The following is a 24,736-nucleotide window of genomic DNA, read 5'->3' on the forward strand; positions in this document are numbered from 1 at the left end:
TCAGCTTGAGTCCACGTCAAGCTAAAAATCACTAACTTATATATATATATATTTCGAGTAGCAGAGCAACACTTCCCGGGCTTCATTTTCAACAGGGGACGGACTTCTTCAAGAAAATACCCCAGTGAGTTAGGCGGTTTAGAATATACCCGCGGCAGGTATGCCTGTCGTAAGAGGCGACTAAAATACCAGCGCAATTTATAGATTCTCCAACCCAATTGTCAACCTCACCTACCCGTGGCGAATCCTATTTCTTTAGCGACCAAGGCTCTAGCGACCCCAAGCTCTGCATGCAGCAAGAGGGTGGGAGGGCGTTATGACCTAGAAGGCTCCATGTAGTCATATTAACTCGTTCCCGGGAATTTCGAGCTAGTGCGTTATTGGTACTTGTTACCGGAGCGTAATGGACCTATATCCGACAAAGGATTATCAACATCGATAACATTCCTCTAAACCTTCGGGAGTGTCATTATCGCTACAACAACAACAACACCACCAACAACAACAGAGCAAGAAAATAACCCGAGTAGAAGAACCATCTTCTTTTCCCTTCCTTTTCCACCTTTCTCACACTATGTATGACTCTCTCTGTATCTCTATGACTTATCTACCAAGAATATCATTGAAAATGGGGACCAAAACTATCTCGCAGTGTATTTAGTTCGTTCAGAGCTTGTCTGCTCCAAAAAGCAGCTTTAGCAGCTTCTATGCCGAAAGAACATTAATCCTATTCAACCTTAAGAAGGCTTCGACTTCAAAATCAGAGTATCGACATTATCCCATTGGTTTCTTTCTGGGAACATGAGAACGATTTGCTCATTTGTTTATTTTGTAGAAGCTCATTAAATTAGGATAAAGAATATCTCTCTAATTAGTCTGAAGATATTTTATCGGACTATCCTCACCTTACCTGAAAAATCAAACCCTTACCTTATTTTTAATTTTTCTTCGAATTTTCTTGAGTGACTTCTCTTCAGCTTTGGTAAGTGGTAATTTTTGCGGAATTGGATAGCCTTCAGCTTGTAGCGTGCGCTTCTCTTCTTCTGTTAATAGCAGCACCCCAGTCGAGCCTTTCTATAAGTTCAAAATTAAATAGGGAAAGGGGTTAATTTTTCCCTTATTTATTTTTTGTGTTAAATTTACCGGCTGAGAGCTAATGAGCGGTGTATGTATGGGCTGGCGCGTAGTTCCACTTACTCCTCCAGGCGCATGTCGACCAGCGGCATTCATGGAGGAAGTCGTTGATGAGGCGGATGATGGCGATGATGAACTACTGCTGCTAGCGCTACGTCGTACATTAGCGGCACATAGGCCAGTCGGTGTTATGACTGCAGGGTTGACCACAGATATAGAAACTGAAGTGTTGGGCGAAAAGGGTACATGTTCCGGTGTTAAATTACCTTCGGAATCACTCGATGAGCAGGAGGGTGGCGTCAATGGTAAACCGTATTGACCATTATGTTTGGCGGATGTTATGTTCCCACTGTTACTGTAGGTAGTCTCTGACTTTATGTTAAATTTGGGCATTAAAATATTTGGACCATTAGCGTTGGTGTTGCTCGAGTTCAAAGCGAATTGTTGCGCTTTTAGTAGGCTCTGTGAGGCGGGTGTGAGCTGCAGGCAACCATTCTGAGGGGAAAAGGATTAAGAGGGACAATAGTTAAATAATAGAATAAACTTCCAAAAGATTATGCTGCCGTAAATACTTACCTTGTGCTCAAAGACGATATCGGAGTTAGTGGGCGCTGGTATGTGTGAGATTTTCGCCATTGTCATGCACTCTGCTGATGAATTTGGGCTTGGCGGGTAACTTGAGTCTGGTGACAAAGGCTCATCTTTAATGGCGGACTCATCAATTTCGATGTCGGAGCAAATATCCGGTGACGAACTACCCTCACGTGCTGGTAAAGGCGTATGACGCCTACTCAGTTCAAAAACCGTTGTCTGAGGTAGGTACTGTTGGAGGTGTGACTGTTGTTGTTGTATTGTGGCTGTGGCGGCGGGTTTACCAAGAGTAATTGTTGTAGTACTGGCGCCGTTAAAGTTTGAGCTGTTGGTGTTGATGGCGCTAGAGGTTTCGGCGGTGCGCAGGTTAAATGTCATTGGTGCGGTGGTATTGATTTTACTTAGGCTCGCATAAATGCCAGCATGTGTGTAGCGTATGGGTAGCGCCATCGATGATTGGCGGGTTGTGTTGCTCGCAGTTGTGCTTGGGACAACCGTAACGGCTACTGTGTTAGCTGGTGCGGTTGGTGTAGAAATGGCTGCTGCTGTGGTGAGCAAAGTGTGTGTTGCTTTGCTATTGTTGCTGCTGCTGCTGCTGCTGCTGCTGCTGATGGGGGTGGCGGCGGTATTAGAGTTGGGCACTAATGTGCATAATTCCATGGGCGCGTCATCGCAGTCTACGGTTATGGCTAGAGATTTGGGGTCAAGACCATTGGAAATGTCTACATCGTGCCGCGTGCGTTTTATATTGCTGGTAGCGGTCTTTAGTGAGATTGCAGGATAGCATTCATCTTCCATATCTGCGGGAGAGAGACAGAGAGAAAAATATGAGTAACTGCTCCTAGGAAACTTAAAATGTACAACAGTATGTAAGATATGTTTTGGTTTTAGAAATAAGGGCTAGACTGAATTTAAACTCTCTGACAGGAAATCACAATAATGGTTGGGGTTAGTTTTGTTCTTACACAGGATCTTATCATTTACTTCAGTCACAATTGGTTATTATTGACAAGTTCGCTGGCGGTACGAAGGTTGGAATTTATCTTAAGGACTCAGCTTAATTCTGTTCTTCAAAACTGCATAGAGACCAGAGTAACCAAAAGGATTAATAAAGGACGGGGACTTGGGACGCATTATAAATTCGTTTTAAAAAGTTTTGAAAGATTAATGGCTATCCACATATGCAGGCGCTAGGATACTTTAGGGCTGTCATCAGCACAACATGTTTAAGGGCTGCTTAAGAGAGACTGTAATGCATGAAGTGGTTCGGAAGGTGAAGGCGTCCCTTGACAGCAAACAGTTCACTGTGGCAGAAGAATTCAATAATGATTAAGTGGAAGCGGTGTAAGATTCTCCCTTAGCGTCTCTGTATTCAAAATTATAAGTGCCAAACTGAGAGATTGTGAAGATACAGCACATCCATGGAGAAAACTCATTGCCACGTTTTAGTACTTCGGCAACTTAAGAGATATGTCGTTAAAATGGTATTTGGTAAAAAAAATATATCAGAAATCGTCCAATATTCAGTATTGAAAAATGGTCTTTATGTAAACTACTTTGAGAGTAGTACTTCAAAATTATACTTCACTACTAGCGTGTTTAAATCAAACTGATTCATTATTCCTCAGCTTGCGCTGCTTTTATACTATCTGTTGCTTCGTTCGCATATTTCTTCTAAGGTCTAGACTTTTCACGAACATGCCTTCTGGAACAGTTGTATCTCATACGTGGTTATTTAGCTATATGCGCGTGTATGTGTGAGTAACATCTGCTCTTGGGTGAAAATATATGTGTTTGTGAAATAATCTCTTTGCTTCAAGCTGCTGGTTATGTGTGCGGAAATTTCTTCGTTACCTGGTAGATAAGTGTGGCTCCTTGCTTTTTCTTTTTGTGATTATTTAATAACATCATAATGATGCCAATATCAGCTACAATATGTTGACTTTATATTGTGACGAATATTAGCAACACTAAGGGATACTATCATCTATAAGCCGATATTAAGCAGTGACTTGTATGCACATAAACAAATCAATCATTATGTCTACACATATGTCCATACAAGCAGCGGAGAGAAACGCACAAACACATGCATATATCTGAGATACTCCCAAAAGTACCACAATCATCGGTGGAAGTATCACTCACATATACACGCGCATATAGCTATGCGAGAAGCCATAATCGTGCATCTGTAAATAGAAACGCCTAGAAATATGCCGACGAGGAAACCTAAGAGTATAAAAGCAGCACCAGCTGAGGGACGACGAATCAGTTTCATTTAAGCAAGCTATTCGTTGTGAAGTATCAGTGTTATTGTGAAGTACTTTATTAAAGACCATTTGCATTATTGAATATTGGAGTTATTTATTCAACAGTTTAGCGATACGAACATTAGTAGAAGGTTGCAGATAAGCGGAATTGCACTAAATTCGTTACAATATTTTTCCTAGAAAAGGGCGTAGCACTGGCCACTGTTGTTGTTGTTGTTGTAGCAATGCTCGCCCCACCTAATAGCCGCGACCGATCACAAATTGTCATCAATATCCTCTAACGGGAGTCCAAGGAAACTTGCCGTTTCAACAGGGGTGGACCATAAGGAAAGGGATGTTAGAGGCGTTGGTTCCACATTACAATTAAAGAGATGGTTGGTGTCATGTGGGGACACATTGCAAGCAGGGCATACATTTTGTATGTCGGGGTTGATTCTGGATAGGTAAGAGTTTAACCTGTTACAGTATCCAGAACGAAGTTGAGCAAGAGTGACACGCGTTTCCCTGGGGAGTATGCGTTCCTCTTCTGCGAGTTCTGGATATTTTTCTTCAAGTACTGGATTCACCGGGCAATTCCCGACATAAAGGTCCGACGCCTGTCTATGGAGTTCACCAAGGACCTGCTTGTGTTTTTCCGCTTCATACGGCTGGGTTCTCAGGTGCCGTATTTCCTCAAAATGCTTACGGAGATGACTCCTTAGGCCCCTAGGCGGTGCTGGTTCGTCAATCAGATGTCTGTTGGGATGCCCAGGTTTCTGGGTATTCAACAGAAACTGTTTGGTCAGCATCTCATTTCTCTCCCTGATGGGGAGTATTCTCGCCTCATTATGCAGATGGTGTTCTGGGGACATAAGAAGACAGCCCGTGGCGATTCTGAGAGCAGTATTTTGGCAGGCCTGTAGTTTCTTCCAGTGGGTGGTTTTTAGGCTTGGCGACCATATGGGTGACGCGTAGCACGTAATCGGCTGGCTAATTGCTTTGTATGTGGTCAAGAGCGTTTCTTTATCTTTTCCCCAGGTACTGCCAGCAAGGGATTTGAGGATTTTATTACGGCTCTGAATTCTTGGAACAATTGCGGTTGCGTGCGCACCAAAATGTAGATCCTGATCAAACGTCACACCCAAGATTTTGGGGTGTAGGACAGTCGGTAGCGTAGTGCCATCGACGTGGATGTTCAATATGGTCGACATTTGGGGCGTCCATGATGTAAATAAGGTCGCGGAAGGTTTAGTCGGTGACAATGCCAGGTTTCGCGAGGCGAAAAAACTGGAGAGATCAGGGAGATAGCCGTTTATTTTATTGCATAGATCATCGATCCTTGGGCCTGGGCCTGTGGCCATTATTGTGCAGTCATCGGCGTAGGAAACGATTGTGACTCCTTCCGGTGGTGAAGGTAGCTTAGATATGTAGAAATTAAACAAAAGCGGGGATAGGACACCACCCTGTGGCACCCCTTGTTTAATTCTCCTTTGTTTTGATGTTTCGTTTCTGAATTGCACCGATGCCTGCCGACCACCCAGATAATTTGCGGTCCACCTTTTAAGACATGGGGGAAGGGTAGACCCTTCCAGGTCTTGCAGTAACGAGCCATGGTTGACCGTATCAAAAGCTTTTGATAGGTCTAACGCTACGAGTACTGTTCTATGGTGGGGATATTGATTCAAACCGCAATTTATCTGGGTGCTAATGACATTTAGCGCGGAGGTAGTGCTATGAAGTTTTCTGAAGCCATGCTGATGAGGGGCTAGCTGCAAATGTGCTTGGAAATAAGGGAGCAAAATGGCTTCAAGCGTCTTTGCCACTGGCGATAGGAGAGATATCGGACGATATGACTCACCTACGTTAGCTGGTTTCCCAGGCTTTAGTAGCGGGACCACCTTGGCCATTTTCCATTTCTCGGGTATGACAAAGGTGGAAAGAGACAGGTTGAAGACATGCGCTAAATATTTGAAACCCCCTTTCCCTAGGTTTTTAAGCATCGGCATGGCTATGCCGTCTGGGCCCACTGCTTTGGATGGTTTAGCGCGACCAATGGCGTCCTCAACCTCTCTAGCGGTGATGGTAATTGGTGACGCGCTGAGTTTGTGTTTATGTGCGTGTCTATTGGCTCTCGGTCTATCTTTGTCGACCGTAGGATGCATTATATATTGTCGGCAGAAAGCGCTCGCGCATTTTTTCGCATCCGACAGCACCTTATCGCCAAAGGCGATGGAAACTTTGTCTTTGTGCTTAGTCGGATTCGATAGGGACTTTACGGTGGACCAAAGTTTACCTACACCGGTAGAGAGGTTACAACCTCTTAGGTGCTCTTCCCATTTCGCCCGCTTGTGTCCGTCCACAAGCAATCTGATGCGTTGGTTTATATCCCTTATTTGGGGGTCGCCTGGATCAAGCTGTCTTATAAGGTCGCGTTCCCTCGCTAAGCTCGCGGCCTCCGCCGGGAAGTGGGGCCGGATTTCGGGAATTCTCCCGGCGGGAATGAAATGTGCCGAGGCGGATTCAATGACCTTACTGGCCACTCATACAGGTTTATAGGACAACTACAATTAAATATCATTAACTCAGAGCAAAAAAACTCTGATTTAGAAGAAATTAAATTTTAAATTGCGTGGCAGTGGCAACGCAAATTTTTTCAAATTATATCCCATGTTTTACCCAATAGTTCCGTGAATCTACCAAGCAATTTTCATATAGGAGAAGAGATAAGTACTCCGGAAGTCTTTAAAGGGTACACACACATTCGTTTTTTGAAGGTTTTCTAACGAATTTATGACAAATTACTTAACCTTGAAGGAACCAACTGTTAAAACATTCTATACGAAAATTATGAATTATGAAATATCTAAATATTTGTTCTAAAACTTTTTCTATATAAAAATTTGTTAACGATCAAATTGAAACAAATTGTCAAATATTTGACTATATAAAGTTATTTTAATCAACACAAAAATAAATATTGCAGTTAATGAAAAGAAAGGTTCTCTTCTTAACACGTTTATATTAGCTTCACTTGATAGATACTAAACCGCACCATATTTGCGTATTTTTTAGTTTTTTTAAACTATATTATTATTTAGATATAGACTCATTTAATGTTTGTCAACAATTTTTGTCTCGCTTGACTAGAAAAAAAAATGAAAACATATAAAAAAAAATTGCTGATATTGTTGTTGACTCTGCAATTAGTAAAATAAAACAGAAAAAAGAATTGCCTATTAAAAAATAATAACCACTGCATTACCTAAGCGTCGATCCAATCAACTCAACTCAACACTTCACAACACTACTACCCTAATAATTGGAACAAAAATATTTACAGCGCTTGTAAGTATGTATGTACATATATCAATACATGCATCCGCACGAGTATCGTGATAAATGAGTTTTTCCATTTACTACACATAAATTAAAAATTTCCATTTAAAAAAATATTTGTACACAAAAAAAGAAAAATTTGAAATATTAAAATGTGTAGCAATTTGTGTAAAAAACAAATATTTTTGTAGCGCAACTAACGGCAGTAAATTGTAAGTAGAAATAATTGTAGCGCTATTTGCGTATATTTACAAAAAAAAAAAACAAAACAAAAAAAGGAAGGAAGGCTAAGTTTGGGCATTACATACTCAGCTGCGAAATTACAGCTTGCAAAACGCCCATTGTCCAAAATTTTACTAATTTTATATTTTTCCTTCTTAAGGTCAACCCACTTACCAAGTTTCATCGTTTTATCCGTCTTTGGTAATGAACTACTTAACTTTTTCGGTTTTTCGAAATTTTCGATATCGAAAAAGTGGGCGTGGTTATAGTTCGATTTCGTTCATTTTAAAGAGCGATCTGAGATGAGTGCCCAGGAACTTACATAACAAATTTCATTAAGATACCTCAAAATTTACTCAAGTTGTCGTGTTTACGGACAGACGGACGGACGGACGGACATGGCTAAATGAATTCCTTTTTTCGCCCATATCATTTTGATATATAGAAGTCTATATCTATCTCGATTAGTTTACGCCGTTACGGGGTACCATTATGCGAACAAAATTAATATACTCTGTGAGCTCTGCTCAGCTGAGTATAAAAATTAAAATTGCAACTACACAAAAACAAAATTAGTTAAATGACACTACGTCATCACTGCTAAAATTGGAAAGAAGAGGGCAACGATTTGTTCTCCACAAAGTAGCGGTCTTTAAACATTTTGGGTCAAAGGTCATTGTTGTATCTCTTAGACGGTTGGACCTAGCACGAACTATGCGGGAGCTTGTGTAACTTCCTTTAGAAAACATAAATCTAATGTCTAATGAGGATGGCACAACGCAGCAACCGGTTTGTCTCGAAACCAAATTTGACAGTGGATTACGGAAAATCGTTCTAATATACATACATCACCAATGTCAACCCTTGAAAACGCTACCGTTACAAAGCACGAGTCTGGAGGTACTATTGAAGGGAATGCACTCACTGATGTTCTCTGGACGCTCGTTTTACCTTTGAGGCTGTAACACACTTGTCACGAACAACGATGGAATGGCTATAGCAGCAACGGAGAAGCATTTATAAACCCTCAGCGGTCAGCTGCTGAAACGGTGCACTCAAAGTAAGTCTTCCCGAAGCGAAAATGGTAGAGTTCACGGGGTGATACTAAAATCCCTCATTAAAGACACTTGCATTGAACAGCGTCGAGCAAAACCTATCCTACAAAATATATTGAAATCAGAGCAGACTTTTTGTTATTCGGTTTGTTTGGTAAACTCCAAGCCAGCTACAGTGCCGTTAGGCAGAAAGCACCTCTACCTTGGAAGAAAGCAAGATTGGGTGTCCGAAAGTTGTAAATAATATGCTAAAATATTTTCCACAGCTAATTTATAGGACATGGGACATTTGACTACTAACTTTTAATTAGAGTCCCTCCTAAATTTGAAAACCTGGTGGGTCGTAACAGCAAGGTGGGGAGTAAGCGACAATCTTATACAAAAATTAGGCGACCCGATTGTTGCATTGCTTTCCCGGCCGAAAAAATTGCCGTAATTTGCCCATCACAAGCAACTTTGGCAGGTCTAACAGGAAAGCTCCACTAAAAGTTTCACGGGCAAATACCACCTCATCTAGGGTTGTCAGTGAACAAACACAGATGCTGAACGAACTAGCTACGTACAAAACAGCTGATATGGGCCCTACACGCAAAAGCATTCCCGGAAACTGTGCCGTAGATGATCTAGCTAGAATGTGCATGGATCTATCGGACATCGATCAATCGTTGTTATGCGTACACCCTACTAGAGCAGAGCATTTAAACGTCCCAATCGAGATATTTACGACGCATCCTCACAACGGCTTTCTCTGGGAGTATTCGAGGGAAAAGTTCTACGAAAGATTTAGATTTGTGAACGTGAGCATTGAAGAAAATTAAATGCTGATGAGCTGTGCGCCTTATTATCGAGTGAAGGAAGATGTTCCGGCTCACGAGGTATTTTCAGAAACACCTGTCCATGAAATCAGAGGAATTGGCAAGCCTTAAACTTCTACGCTATCTTTGTTATTCGTCACAGGTAAGCAACAAACCTCTCGCTTTATTTATAATCTAACCCAATATTCAAAATTTTCTAATCTCAACACTGATCTAGGTGATGTTTTTCGGCTTCAAACCACGATTCGATTGGCTGATATTCATCCTAAGTGCTTAAATCCTTAAGAGATATTCATAACATCGGTCCCTCAAAAGATTGCAAAGAAAGAACTTTCATAAGAATGGACAAAGACTAGCGAGAGGAGCACTCTCCGATCTTGGCTGATATCTTCGAAGGCAGTAGCTACCAAAAGGGTTATTGGGATAAGCGATAATTCTTATTTTAGATTTCTTTGAAAACCTTTAATAATATTCATTACATTTTTATTTCCGCCTACCTTGGAAACGACATATTTCAGAATATTGTGGCGAATATTAGCATCACTGCTGTTAGTAAATAATCACAATAACAAAAAACAACGAGCAACCAAACTTGCGTAGAAGGCGACGAAGAATATCTCGCATATACATATGTAGTCATCAGCTAAGAGCAGAAGTTGATACTCACACACACACACGCTTATTACTAGTAGAAAAGCATAAACTACAAATATACATGTATATAGCTGGTAACCACGAATGAGATACAACTGTTCTCGAACACATTTTCGCGAAATGACTAGACCTTAGGAGAAATGGGTGAACGAGAAAACCGAGGGTATAAAAGCAACGCAAGCTGAGGAATCAGTAATCAGCTTGATTTAAACACGCTATTAGTTGTGAAGTGAAGTATAATTGTGAAGTACTCCCAAAGTAGTTGCAATACTGAATATTGGAGTTAGCAGAAGGCGCATAATAACCAGGATTTCCCAAAATTCGTTGCAATATTTTCAAAAACTCAGTATCACAGAATTGGGTTGATGAATACCCTATCTCAGAGCTTTTCCATCAAAGCCCTCTCTCATGTTAAAACGTATTAAATTTGGGTTTAGTTACGGCGTTTTCGAAACAAATTCTCAGAAGCGCGTTTTTCAAAAATTTTCTCAGATAGCGCTTTTTCGAAACGGCTGCCGAGATAAAACGATATTTCTAGCAACAGTCGATGTGATCTGATATTCATCTCCTCTCATTTGATTACGATCTGCACCTCGTACTTTCAGACAGCTAAGCAGCTATCTTAAGTTCTGTACCAAGATGCAACTATTGCGGTCATTTAGCTTCCTGGTTACAGGACTGCAATGGGCAAGCAAATGGAGTTCCAAAAAAGTAGAGAGGAAACAGAGGTAGTCATGGTGCCTGGCCTTGGTGCATATAAGCAAATTTAAGGATTACTCTGGATTCGTTTAGCATATATACGTCAGAATAACATTTGAATAAAAATAAACACACTATAAACCACCCTATTACTTAAAAAAGTAGTATCTACGTTATCTGAGTTTCGAAAATTATAATTAGTATATTAATTTGATAACCTTAATAAATAATATCGACAAGCTTGTCATTTCCAAGTACACAATATATGTATGCACATTTGCATTTATGTAGCCCCTCCCACTCACGAAGGCTGCAACAAGGTAGCAGCTTTGAAGGAGAATATCCATGTATGTGGTAAACGTAAAGTTGTATGAGTTCATGTTTGTGTTATGTACTTAGTACATATTTTTTTGTTGTATGACAAGTTGTTAGCAGATATTTCAACTTTCATTAATTACTAGCTGCGATGTACATACATACATAGTATATCTAAATTATTTGGTAATAAGTTTTGGCCTGAGTTAGGAGGTGAGGAAACTTCAGCGGTAGTTGTCCATTAAACTGGGTATGTGCGGGTAGGTTGAGGTTTTATATATAGGAACGGCTTTGAGTCAGTGATTTGAGCTTCTTAATATAGCCTGCGTTTATTTCTTACTACAGGTAGCGAATAAGCTATGTTTACGGTACTGGCCGATCGTCAGGAGGTGAAACAGTTTGCCGACTCCTTGTGTATGTCTAGCCTACCCGATCATTGCAGCGTCTTTCAGGCGGAGCTGGCTGCTATAAATGAGGCCGTTGATCACCTGAGAAATGCTGTTCACGGCTTTAATCAAATTTGTATTTACTCTGACAGCCAGGCTACATTAAAAGCGCTTGGATCGGTCACATGTAGGTCCAGGACAGTATATAAGTGCCGCAAATTTTCTGAACGAGGTCGCTGAGCAAACTTCCCTCAGTCTGGTATCGGTACCTGGACACTCCGATAAACCCGGCAAATGAGATGGCTGATGAACTTGCAAGAGGGGGCACATCCGTTCCGCTTTCGTCGTCCTGGAATGGATTGAGCATGCCACTCACTACCTGTAAGCTCACTTTGAAAGGGATTTTCATTAGGAAAGCGGGTGTGAGATGGACCAATCTCGAATACTGCTACCACACTAAGCTCGTGTGGGCTGAATGGGACGCGAGACGCACAAGAATTCTTCTTCTTAGAAGGGGGAACATATCTCTGGTGGTTGGACTTATAACCGGTCACATAGCAATCGGGAAGCATGCACAAGGGCTGGGTGCTCCCTATAATGATCACTGTAGGAGCTGCAAAGACGAAGGGGAGATAGAAACAGTCAAGCATTTACTGTGTGATTGTCCTGCGCCTTGGCGCAAGAGGAAGACATCTCTGGGATCTCCCTTCTTTGACGATCTTTGTGATCTGGCTAAGTTGGAACCTAAGAAATTCCTGACATTTGCTGAATCGACCTGTTGGTTTGAGTAGGCGAGAGATTCATGTGGTATCACAATGGGACCATTTTGGGCCTAAGTGCACTGATGCTCGCACCGGTGGCCACTTTAACCTAATCTAACCTAACCTTGTGTATGTCAATATACTGTGGGATCACAGACCTGTTTTATGTTCTTTCTAATCTCATCGTACGAAAATATTATCTTAATCTCCTGGGACGGATGGCCAGATTGAAGGCGTTCGTTAGATAGCTAACTTCCGCCAAGTCCAAGTTGGCTTATCAAAAACATCTGTGCTCGTGAATTCGGCTACTTTAGCCTATTTGACTGGCATTATTTTCGTCCTCGTTCTGTTCACAAGAAAAAAATCCAGAGTTAGACCAATCTCAATTGGTGAAGTGCCGCTGGTGATATCTGCCAGGGCTAAGTACCTCGGTATCTTCTTCTTGTAGGTATAAAGACACTCCCCGAAGGAGCGCTGGACATCACTAGGCTGTTCTAAGGTGAAGGGCAAAAAGTGTTTATCTACGCTCAACACCTGGCACTATTTGCAATACTGAATCTCTATCGGGTTGACATTGGGAACTAAATGAAGCTTCGAGAAGCTGGATATACCCTGTGAATAATCGGCACCAGTCTGATGAAATTGTGCATGGATAGATCAATGATAGAAGGAGGATCGGAGAAAAATATTTTGCCAGGAGTACTGGGTCAACGGGAAATTAAGGCTTCCGTAAGTTGCAGCCTGTTCGGGGCGAAGGCCACCGCTATTGCAGGGGGGATGGTATGCGATCCCCCGCTTTAACTGTGAAGAAATTCAATATTTGTCAGTTAGTCAAGTACCCCACATCAGCTGATAAAGTGCAAGTTCTCATGTGATCTGTATATTTAGTTCATTTATGGGAATCTACTTGTCTCCTTATATCTGCATTGAAGTTCTTGATTTAGGCTACAACTGCATTGAAGTAGCACACTTAATCAATCAATAATCTTGCATGACTCATGTTCTCTATGTCGGCCATTACATGAACTGATGAGAGCAGCGGATGAGCTCTCCGAAAATAGTTCATTTTATTCTTATTAGTTATCGCTTACTTAGATTATACACTATGAACAGAGAAATTACCCGATGAATGAGCATCGGTCATCAGCCAACACAATAGACTAATCCTACGCAGACGATAGAGATAAAATGTTTAAAATTTCTAATACATCTCAGTCGCTAAGCTCACACGACATGTAGGTGAACGCTAAATAAACTCGTTCGTTAATGAAGCAAGTGGTCCTGTGTGAAAAGGAAAACTTAATTATTTCATTAAAGAAAAAAATTGATTCCATTAAGTTTCGGTGCAAAACTAATGTAAGAATATTGGTTCTGAAGCAACAAATTAATTGGTAAACATAGCTAAAAAGGTATTGTTAAAGTAAAGAAACAGCTTATTCTTCCTTATAAAAAACTCACCATCCATTTTTGTTTGCAGGCTACGCGGTGAATCTGGCAATGAATCGCCGTCACTATTCAAACTATATGAATGTTCTGACTTGATTGGTTGCAGATTGAATAAAGCGTCTGACATAAGTTTATCATTGAGGATCATAACAGCTGGATCCTTCATATCACGTTCCATAAACCAATCGTGTAAATCCGAATCATTGGAGATTTTTAGTGACTCCGTCTGAAAAGAATGAAAGAAGAGCAAAATTATAACAAATAATCAAACCTAAGTATTCGGAGAAACATAAGTACATGAAAATCAAAGTCAAATAAATATTAAAGGAAAAACAAAAACAATTAAATCAGAAAAAATAAGCCAAGGTAAGCGTTTAAATGGATATCAATATAATAGCTAATTACAAACAACAATATTGCCGGTAGATAAATTTTGCAGGTGCAATGGGTTTTTGATCAGAGAAAAACGCCGTTCTAAAATCCAGCACCACCGGACTCAATTCAAGCTTTTCATGTTCTTACTTTTTTGTTCTTGAAAAACGAACGACCAGTTCTCAAACCAACAACCTTGTTCTTGAACTGACACCATTTTCTTGAAAAAGGACGGCTGGTCTTAAAATATGAACAAATGTTCTAATAATGAGAACAATGTTCTTAAATTAAGTTAAAGAAAAAAGAAACGGTACAATTCGTGTGCACTACAATGTTAAATACAACATTTGGCACAAGCTGTCAAGCAGTCGTAGTGGCCCAGCGGTTATGGCGTTGTGGTTGCGTCGTGTGGCGTGAGTTCGATCATCGTCAAACACCAAAATTTTTTAAAACAATTTGTTTAACTTTTATTTTTGGATTTTGATATAAAATTTTCTAACAAAACAAGTAAGGAAGGCTAAGTTCGGGTGTAACCGAAAATTACATACTCAGCTGAGAGCTTTGGAGACAAAATAAGGGAAAATCACCATGTAGGAAAATGAACCTAGGGTAACCCTGGAATGTGTTTGTATGACATGAGTATCAAATGGAAGGTATTAAAGAGTATTTTAAAAAGGAGTGGGTCATAGTTCTAAAGGTGGACCAGGGGTGACTCTAGAATGTGTTTGTACGATATGGGTATCAAATTAAAGGTATTAATGAGGGTTTTAAAAGGGAGTGGCCCTTAGTTGTATATGTGAAGGCGTTTTCGAGATATCGCCCAAAATGTGGACCAGGGTGACCCAGAACATCATCTGTCGGGTACCGCTAATTTATTTATATATGTAATACCACGAACAGTATTCCCGCCAAGATTCCAAGGGCTTTTGATTTCGCCTTGCAGAACTTTTTTATTTTCTTCTACTTAATATGGTAGGTGTCACACCCATTTTACAAAGTTTTTTCTAAAGTTATTTTTTGTGTCAATAAACCAATCAAATTACCATGTTTCATACCTTTTTTCGTATTTTGTATAGAATTATGGCATTTTTTTAATTTTTCGTAATTTTTGATTTTGAAAAAGTGGGCGCGGTTATAGTCGGATTTCGGCCATTTTTTGTACCAAGATAAAGTGAGTTCAGATAAGTACGTGGACTAAGTTTAGTAAAGATATATCGGTTTTTGCTCAAGTTATCGTGTTAACGGCCGAGGGGAAGGACAGGCGGTCGACTGTGTATAAAAACTGGGCGTGGCTTCTACCGATTTCGCAGAAAACAGTTACCGTCATAGAATCTATACCCCTACCAAATTTCAGAAGGATTGGTGAATGTTTGTTCGACTTATGGCATTAAAAGTATTCTAGACAAACTAAATGAAAAAGGGCGAAGCCACGCCCATTTTGAAATTTTCTTTTATATTTGTGTTTTGTTTCACCATATCATTACTGGAGTTGAATGTTGACATAATTTACTTATCTACAGTAAAGATATTAAATTTTTTGTTAAAATTTGACTTTAAAAAAAATTTTTTTTTTTAAATGGGCGTGTTCTTCATCCGCTGTTTCTAATTTTTATTTAGCGCATATATAGTAATAGTAGTAACGTTTCTGCCAAATTTCATCATGATATCTTCAATGACTGCCAAATTACAGCTTGCAAAACTTTGAAATTACCTTCTTTTAAAAGTGGGCGGCGCCACGCCCATTGTCCAAAATTTTGCTAATCTTCTATTCTGCGTCGTAAGGTCAACCCACCTACCAAGTTTCATCGCTTTATCCATCTTTGGCAATGAATTATCGCATTTTTTCGGGTTTTCGAAATTTTCGATATCGAAAAAGTGGGCGTGGTTATTGTCCGATATCGTTCATTTTAAATAGCGATCTGAGATGAGTGCCCAGGAACCTACATACAAAATTTCATCAAGATACCTCAAAATTTACTCAAGTTATCGTGTTAACGGACAGACGGACGGACTGACGGACCGACATGGCTCAATCAAATTTTTTTTCGATACTGATGATTTTGATATATGGAAGTCTATATCTATCTCGATTCCTTTATACCTGTACAACCAACCGTTATCCAATCAAAGTTAATATACTCTGAGCTCTGCTCAACTGAGTATAATTAGGGAGGCTCGACATTCATTTCAGACCTATGGCCCCATGGACAATTTTACTCAGTATGACCCATAGATTCAGAAACTGAATGTGCCTTTTCAACAATAAATTTGGCCCACCCTAGTACCTATTGAAAAAATACTTCCCCTCCCATCAATGATCAAGCACAAACCATTCTTGAATTGAGAACGAAAACTATTAAACGACCACAAGAGTGAGAAGGAAAAATCATATTTTAAGCACAAATAGTGCTTGAAATGACCACAGAAGGTTCACACATCACTACCAAACTGGTCATAAAATACGAACGGTGTGCTTGGAAAAACTGTCCTTAAAACAAGCCCATCGGTCACGAGTTAAGAAAAAACGTATAAGAAAAAAGTATACTTAACAGACTTTTATCAACGAATGTTCTTAATTTTAAACTTGTTTCGTTCATTTTAGAACGATTTTTTCTCTGAGTATACGGCTCTGTATACTTATTTTTATTTTCTAATATTTCTTCCTTCGTCTTTTTTTCTTTCTTTTTTTTAACTTAAAAACTGTGTTAATTTACTCAAAAAAAATTGTGTTGCTTTCATTTAATTTGTTTTTGCTTTTGTAAACATCTTATCAGTTGTATTTCGCTGAGTTATTTGACATGTTTCTAAAATTATTGCACCTCAAGCTTCACCCCCACCATATTGACACTTTATTTGCAATATACCACGTGCTTAACATTTCTATGTGTATGTTTATGCGCCTATTATTATATTTGTTTATTTTTTATTGTTAATAACCGCTTGCTTCTTCATCATTGGTAACGTACTGATAATGCACCAGTACTATTTGTACACAAAAGCATACATATATGCATTTACATACACACTCATGTTGTGTGTGCGTTATCGGAGTACAGTTGCAACTTGCAGGTTTTTATTACCTATACATACATATGTTTGTAATTAGTACTAATGAGGCACGGGTGCTAAAGTTTAGCGCTATACTGATAACAAGGCGCTATTACAAATGTGGTTACATACTGTAACGAATTTACTGCAAATCCTCTTATTTGCAACCTTCTGCTAAGTTCGAATCAATTAACTGTTGAATAAATAACTCCAATATTTAATAATGCAAAATGCCTTTATTAAAGTACTTCACAATAAATAATTCTACTATTGCCCGACAGATAGCGTGCTTAATCGAAACTGAATTATTGCGCCTCAACTGTTGTTGCCTTTTATACTCTCTGATTTCCTCGTTCGCATCTTCTAGGCGCTTCTATTTCCAGAATCTACTAGTTGGCCATCAGGTATCAAATTTCTCAGCTGTAACTACAATTGCACGATTTTATAGCTTCTCTCATTGCATACTTTCGGGAGTATCTCAGATATATGTATGCATGTGGTCGTGCGTTGCTTCTCAGCTGCTTGTACGTATAATGATTGATTCGTTTATGTAGATACATAATGATTGATTCGTTCATGTAGATACAAGTGACTGTCTGCTTTATTGTTGTTGTGACTTCATTTACTTAGCATCAGACTAGGGATGTGAGTATCACTTAGTGTCACTCATATTCGTCACAATACGTAAAAATGCAATATTTACAATAGGGGGATTCACATCACCTGCAAGGTGCATGGATTGCACGGATTGTTTATATCCTATGCAATACTAAGAAAGCACACAGCAACAAGCGTCAAAATATTGACATGGAATATAATAAAATACCACGAAAAATCATAACAAAAATTGCTAAACTTCTTCGTGAGCGAAATGAGACGGCTGAGAGAAATACCGTTGATGCAGGGTTGCAGTTTCATTTCCTACAAATTGTTGCACGAAAATTTTTTATTGTAAAAATTAATTAAAATTGTTTTCGTTAGCCATACATTGTACGAGTTGAATGCGACTTTTTGTGACTTTTTCAATCCGTGTAACCCATGCTTTCCGTAAACCGTTAGCAAGACAAAGTGAATCCCCCTAGTATTGCAGTACAGAACATTTAATTTAAAAATTTTTAAAGTGCAAAATGTTTTCGAATGAACTGAGTTCCGGCGCCAATATTTTGAGGTAATTTGCTTCGGTAGAATGCGAGAAATCTTAGTTTATTCCCGTGGTAGCAATTGCATTAGGTCCTACTAAATCAGCACGACTACTCCGAATTTTACCGGAGCTAGTTTAAGAATGGCTTGTGTCTTGTGCAAGGGCACATTGGGTATGTCAGGGTTAAATACGAACAAATACGAGTCTGATCCACAACGTCCAGATCGAAGCCGCCAAGCGGACACTGGTTTCTCTTGATCGGTCGCTTTTTTCTTCTGCTCTAGTGGTAGTTTAGTTCGAACAACGGTGGTATCGCCGCAATTGTTTACGCAAGAATTTACCGACTCTGAATGGCTGAGATTGAAGGCTGGTTGTTGTTGTTGTTGTAGCGATAAGGTTGCTCCCGAAGGCTTTAAGGTTATCGATGTGATGGTCCTTTGCCGGATACAGATCCGGTACACTCCGGTAACACAGCACCATTAAGGTGCTAGCCCGACCATCTAGGGAACGATTGGGTTTGGAGAAGCTATATATTGCGCTGGCAACCTGAAGAGTTGCGCTACACAGCCCCTTGAATCTGGTATTTTAGCCGCCTCTTACGACAGGCATACCTACCGCCGGTATATTCTGACCCCCAACCCGCTGGGGGGATTGAAGGCTGGTCGTTGTATATGCTGATCAACGGAGTCCGTTTTTTTTTTTTTATAGGCGAAACTCATCATTGTGGCTAAAAAAATGTTCCTCTATTTTCCCACGTCAAGCTGGTAACTGTTTGGGTATCACTTGGTTTGAGGAAGCAAGCACGAATTAAACGTGTCTGTCAGTGTTGGCTTTGAAATTTCGTTGGCTACTTGTTCTCTGGCTCTGGACAGGTGAGACTTTAGCCAGCTTAGCAAATGCTAACACCACTCACCGCTTGTCGAGGTCTTCTAGCGCTCGGCGGGACTATTACAAAAGCTCATCTATCCATGTTTATTGGGGTGATAACAGGACACTGCTTAGTAGGAGTACATGTAGTTGTCCTTAATATACTGGATAGCTCCAGCTGTGTTAGTTGAATGGAGAACAACGAGGTGGATTCATCTAGTTACTTTATGCTGAGCTGTTCAGTATTTACGAGAATGAGGCGTAAATATCTGGTTCGGGACGTATTCGACTCTCCGGAGGAAGTTTCCAATATCGATGTGTCTTTTTGTGTTTGGTGTTCCAACAACTCTACAACCTCGGCGACCATATTAGCAACGCGTGAGTTATAACTAACTGGAAAATTTACTTTAATGCTTTCTTGGCTCTTGCTGCTGTTGTAGCGATAAGACACTTTCCGAAAATTTTGGGAAGTGTTATCGATGCTTATGGATGGATATTGATTTGGAACGTTCTGGTAACAAGAACCATTAAAGCGTAACCCTCCCTCCTTCATCTTGAGTTCTTCGGGTATTTTCGTCAAGTTTCGCAACATGCGTCTTGAGAATTTTTCTGCGATTATACTACCGCGATATGGGCAAAGAGGAATGCATGCCTTTAGCTATGTCAATTGCTTAGCCAATTGCTTAGCAACGCGAAGCCTCTAATTGACGAGTTGGTTGCACCAAGCTGCACTCGAAGCTTTGCTACTTGTTAAATATTCTGTATGTTATCCGCTTTTCTTCTTCTCGCATTCTCTCTCTTTCTCTTTGCAGTTCAAAGCCCAGTTTCTTCAGGTATAGTGGGTCGGGTGTGATAGCTTTAGCATGATGGCTCGTATAGGATATAACTTGACTGATTATAACTCAAAAAGTAATTAAGATATCGATATCCGGCTTCTACCAATTTCTTGAACGAATCTTACTTTATAATAAATCGTTAAAAAGAACACAGTTTTTTCGAGTTAAGGGTCTTTTCTCTTGCGTAGCATCACATATTCTGCATAACATCGAGTTTTTTTCCCTCTGTATATGTTTGACTATATCTCTGTCTATTTTTGTACTCTTCCTATTTCTCTTTCTGTCTTTTTCCCGCTATTTCGCTCATCCTCTTTTCATCTTATCATTCCGATTAATCCTCTTTCCTCCATGTCTTTCTCTCTATAAAAAAACTTCGTTTTTGTTTTTACTCTCACCTCTATATTTTCTTCACCGTCTCAGACCTTTTGAAAACTCTGAATTAAATGCGTCTGGCAATCTAAATACATAAAAGTCGTATTTCATAAAAATTTGAGTCTCATCCATGAATAAAACAAAAAATTTCAGAAAAAGCGGTTGCCTTGGGTGACATCTATGAATGATAAATTTTGATTAAATTAATTTCCTAAATTATCTTGTATTTATATATTTTAGTACATTTTTTATGGATCATGCTCGCACGAAAACAGAGGCAACTTATCTTACTCATAAGGTCTTCGAACAAGCTATTTTTGTATATTTGTATATCCTCAACTATTCCCTTACTTCGATCCAGTTCAGTCTAACTTAACTATCTTGGAAAATTCTCCACCGATTTCAGTGAAATTTTGTACATAGATAATGTACTAAATTCTTAGCGTTTTTGCTTAGATGCTAACACTGAGGTAGAAACAGAAGGTTGCCACTTAATGAAATTAAAAAAATACTGCGATATGCCAATTCATAGGACGTTTGTACAAGATTATCACTTTTTTTAAACTAAACGGAAAAGATATCAAGACAGTTTTGACAAAACCTCTATTATATGTATGTTTGTACCAAGATATAGTTTCTGAACTGAATTCGGCTAAGTTAAGCTCAGCCCCTCAAGTACTTATGTATGTATTAGATTAGATAGTTAGACGATATTTTAACACATTACAAAAAGCACTCCCGCAAAAAAAAAAAAATATCATAAATTTAACAAACTTTTGTTTATCATCTCGCACGAAGGTAAATGACAGTACAGTAATACAGTAATAATATGTATAACATATCTTAATATTATATATGAAGACATCAGCCGTAGTGACATCAGCATGAGTGTCTAACTTTTTGATAACAACACTTCAGTTTATTCTTAGGTGTTTTTTGTATGTTTAAAATTCTGTTTATTTACTTTGTATTTTTATCACGTGATACCTTTCTTTAGCTAGCTATTATCCGTCTCTTCAACAATAGCTCTGCAATGGCTCTATAAGTAATGCGTTCAGGTGTTATTGTATCGGGGTGCAAACTAAAATAATTTAATATAAAAAAAAAATTATTATAATGTCTTATAAATAACTGTAACTGGCATAAAGTAGTTATTCCTCTTATCAGCGCAGATAATTATAAAATGGGCTCAATGTCTAGGTCACTGAGTGAAGTTCCATAATTAAAAATAATATAGATGTGTTTAGTTGTGGTTGGTAAGTGTATATACACAAAAACAAACAAACAAAAATTATAAAATAAATAACTTTAGTAGTCGACAAAATATTTGTTTTTATTTAGAATTTGCTTTGTAGTGTTATTCGTAGAAATTATCAAAAAAAAAAAAAAAAAAAAATGATCTGATCATATGTACATATGTAGTATATGCTTGGCAATATGAAATGATAATTTCTGAACTTTTCATAGTTAACCCAGATAACCCTAAAAGTTACTCAGGCGAAAACTTTTGATTTTTTTGGAAATGTCTGTTTAAAACCGCTATAGAAAGCTCAAAGACTCAGTCGGTAAAACATATTCAATTGTTTCCTGAGGATGATCTCAGAATGAGATCGAAATATCGACCAAATAAAATTGAAATATAAAAATATAAACTGTGTTTCAATTTTTTAAACTGCCTCGAGCTCATTAAAATTTAATAAATTTTAAAAAAAAAATTTTTTTTTTTATTATTTTAGAGGTGTACTATATATAGTACATTAAAAACATATTTTTATTTATTGGAATGGAAGTTTACAAAACACTTTGTACGTACTCCGATATTGCATTTTACACATCTTGTAGTAGTTTTTTGATGGCAATATCCACATCGGGTTTGTTTTCCCTGTGGCTCTACAAGATGATCCATACGGTCATAGTGAATCTCGGCTCATTTAGGGCAACTTGGATGGTCTTTTGGTAGGTTGATTGCTTTCGATGGGCAGTCAGCAGCATGGTAGCCACTGTACGCCTAAAGCTCAGTTGGTCAAAACTTCCGCCCCGTTCGCGATGTATGATCCAAGCGTTTTGGAACGCCATATCAATGCAGTGGGCTAGCAAAGGCAGGTACCATTTGCCCCTCATTGAAGTTCTATACAAGCTTATATTTTGGTCAGAACGTTCCACTCCTCCCATGTTAGAGTTATACATGTAAATCAAATGCCCTTGTTCTACATATATAACGGTATATTATCGTCCGAATCATCGGATGAGCTTTCAGGCCCGGCTGCACTAAATTTTATTTCTGCTGGCGCTTGCCGTTGGTCGGATGGAAAATTATTTACGCCAAAAGCTTCCTCAGGACCAGAATCTTCGTCGTTTGCATTAACTGGAGGAAACCACACCACTTAATCGATGTCGCCAGTGTTTTCTTCACCATCTTCCAACAAAACAACAACCTCATGAAGCCAGAGACCCCTGCAAAAAATAGATCTTGTAGACACCTATCTTCCTAATGTACTATATGTAGTACACTAATATTTGCTCATTTTTACTTCTAATTAATTTTCAATGTATTTAACTATAATTTTAAACGTTTAAAAACTCGTTTATTTTTCTATAATTTTTTAATAAAAAAAATATATTTGTTAAATTTTATCATATAAATTTTAACTCACTTTTGAAATCGTATTTTATACTTTTGCATTTTTCAAAGTTAGTAATTTTCTGAATAAGACAACGAGCACTTCTCTCACTGAGGGACTGTAAACACATACTAACGGTGTTGCGCAATTTCTACTGCATGCAAAAATACATCCCCGTTATTTCCTGGCCATCGGGCGCGTGCGTGAATCGACATGAAATTGGTGTACTACATATAGTACATCAGGGTTATCTGGGTTAAGGAACAGATAATTGCCAAGAAGTAGTGATTATTTTGCATTTTTAATGAAGTTTCATTCAATTCGGAAGATCTTTAAACATGCTCTTTTATAAGTCTTTCTAGTACTATCAGAGAGGATAGATAGTATAAGAGACGTCATTTAAATTTTTGTTTGTAATGTACCTGATTGGCGAGTATTAGAAAATTGCCTTCTACACATTTTTAAGAACTTTATATTTATATATATTGTGATTGTTGGAAAGAAGATGAATTGCTTAATTAATACGGTCCTTTAAAATAATCAAAAATACCTCATGAAAATGTGTAGAAGCAATTTAAAAATTACCCGTCAAATGGGACATTACAAATAAATTTCGCAAATTGTATGAACTGACGTCTCTTATTCTATCTCTCTGGTACTATACTATTGAGGCACCCTAATGTACATGAGCGTTAGCTCCTACGCACTCTTCAGCTTATTCTCATTTATGGCAAACTCAATTTTATTTACATTTCAAAAGTTGTTATTATGTATTTCATTCGCATTTTTTTCGTTCTGACAATGGGTGTGTTTGCGCTGATTCTTTCCTGGTAGGTGTACGTGCGTCATTCACATACTTAAGTAAATTTATATGCATTATTATTTTACTTTTTTAAATTCTATTCAATACACTCAATAATGTAATATTTCTTGGATTTCTTCTCTTTCACGCACCACCTGCCATCACCGTTGTCATTTCTATCAAATTTGTGGCAAATTCTTAAGTATTTATGCAAATTTGGTTTTTCGCACAATTGCTCACGACGCACTAACCCCCAGCGGGTCAGGGGGTTAGAATATACCCGCGGTAGGTATGCCTGTCGTAAGAGGCGACTAAAATACCGGATTGGCCTGAAGGTTTAATGTGGCCATATAAATCGTTCCCGAGATGGTCGGGCTAGCACCTTAATGATGCTGTGTTACCGGAGCGTACCGGATCTGTAAACGGTAAAGGACCATCACATCGATCACTCCCTAAACCTTCGGGGAGCAACCGTATCGCTACAACAACAACAACGCACTAATTTTCTATTGCTCGATTTGGTATTGCTTTTTGGAACGCACCCAGCTGACTACCCTTCAAAAAACGCGAGTACTCTATAAATAATGTAAGGAATACTCCTTTGGGAGTATAGGACTGCTCCAAATCTAATCTGTATTCATACAAAAAATGTGCTCCAATTAACATTGCGATGTCCTAGGAGTGGAGTAGGTGATCCCACTCTCGCTTTGTTTGTGAGTATTCCATAGAGTACATACGTGAGAGTACATTCCAAAGTACTTTCACTGTAGTACACTCCATGGAGCACCCACAGAGGATCATATGCCAAAGTACTAAAGAGGAATTGTGTTGTCGGAAAGAATTATCGGAGTGAATTTAATTTAAAATGAAAGTAAATGAAGAGTGGCAATACAACTTTTATATTTTATACTACGAATATTCTTATGTTATTTAGCATTTGCGTTAATGAAGAAACTAATATTTCTCTATACTATAGTATGTATACATAAAACCAGTGCGCTGTTGCATTTT

At 38.8% G+C, this 24,736-nt stretch overlaps 1 protein-coding gene and 1 long non-coding RNA gene across 8 annotated transcripts in view; one reads left to right on the forward strand and one right to left on the reverse strand.

Annotated features, from left to right (window-relative positions):
* Positions 1-24,736, forward strand: part of LOC137233688 (uncharacterized) — a 540,569-nt gene that overhangs the window by 23,251 nt on the left and 492,582 nt on the right. The gene's annotated exons all lie outside the window — the stretch shown is intronic.
* LOC137233687 (cyclic AMP response element-binding protein A-like) overlaps positions 1-24,736 on the reverse strand; it is a 261,324-nt gene that overhangs the window by 12,577 nt on the left and 224,011 nt on the right. For 4 of the 7 annotated variants that reach the window (XM_067756950.1, XM_067756946.1, XM_067756949.1 and 1 more), the window contains 4 exons: positions 13,679-13,892; positions 1,711-2,525; positions 1,144-1,629; positions 931-1,074 (listed from right to left, as the gene is read on the reverse strand). In XM_067756950.1, the coding sequence (XP_067613051.1) occupies positions 931-1,074; positions 1,144-1,629; positions 1,711-2,525; positions 13,679-13,892 (1,659 nt within the window). Of the gene's footprint in view, positions 1-930; positions 1,075-1,143; positions 1,630-1,710; positions 2,526-13,678; positions 13,893-22,115; positions 22,224-22,956; positions 23,033-24,736 lie in introns of those variants that run through there. The other 3 variants (XM_067756951.1, XM_067756952.1, XM_067756945.1) reach the window with 3 other exon arrangements.

The sequence above is a fragment of the Eurosta solidaginis genome, chromosome 5 (genome assembly GCF_040869045.1).
Source record: "Eurosta solidaginis isolate ZX-2024a chromosome 5, ASM4086904v1, whole genome shotgun sequence".
NCBI classification, from domain to species: domain Eukaryota; kingdom Metazoa; phylum Arthropoda; class Insecta; order Diptera; family Tephritidae; genus Eurosta; species Eurosta solidaginis.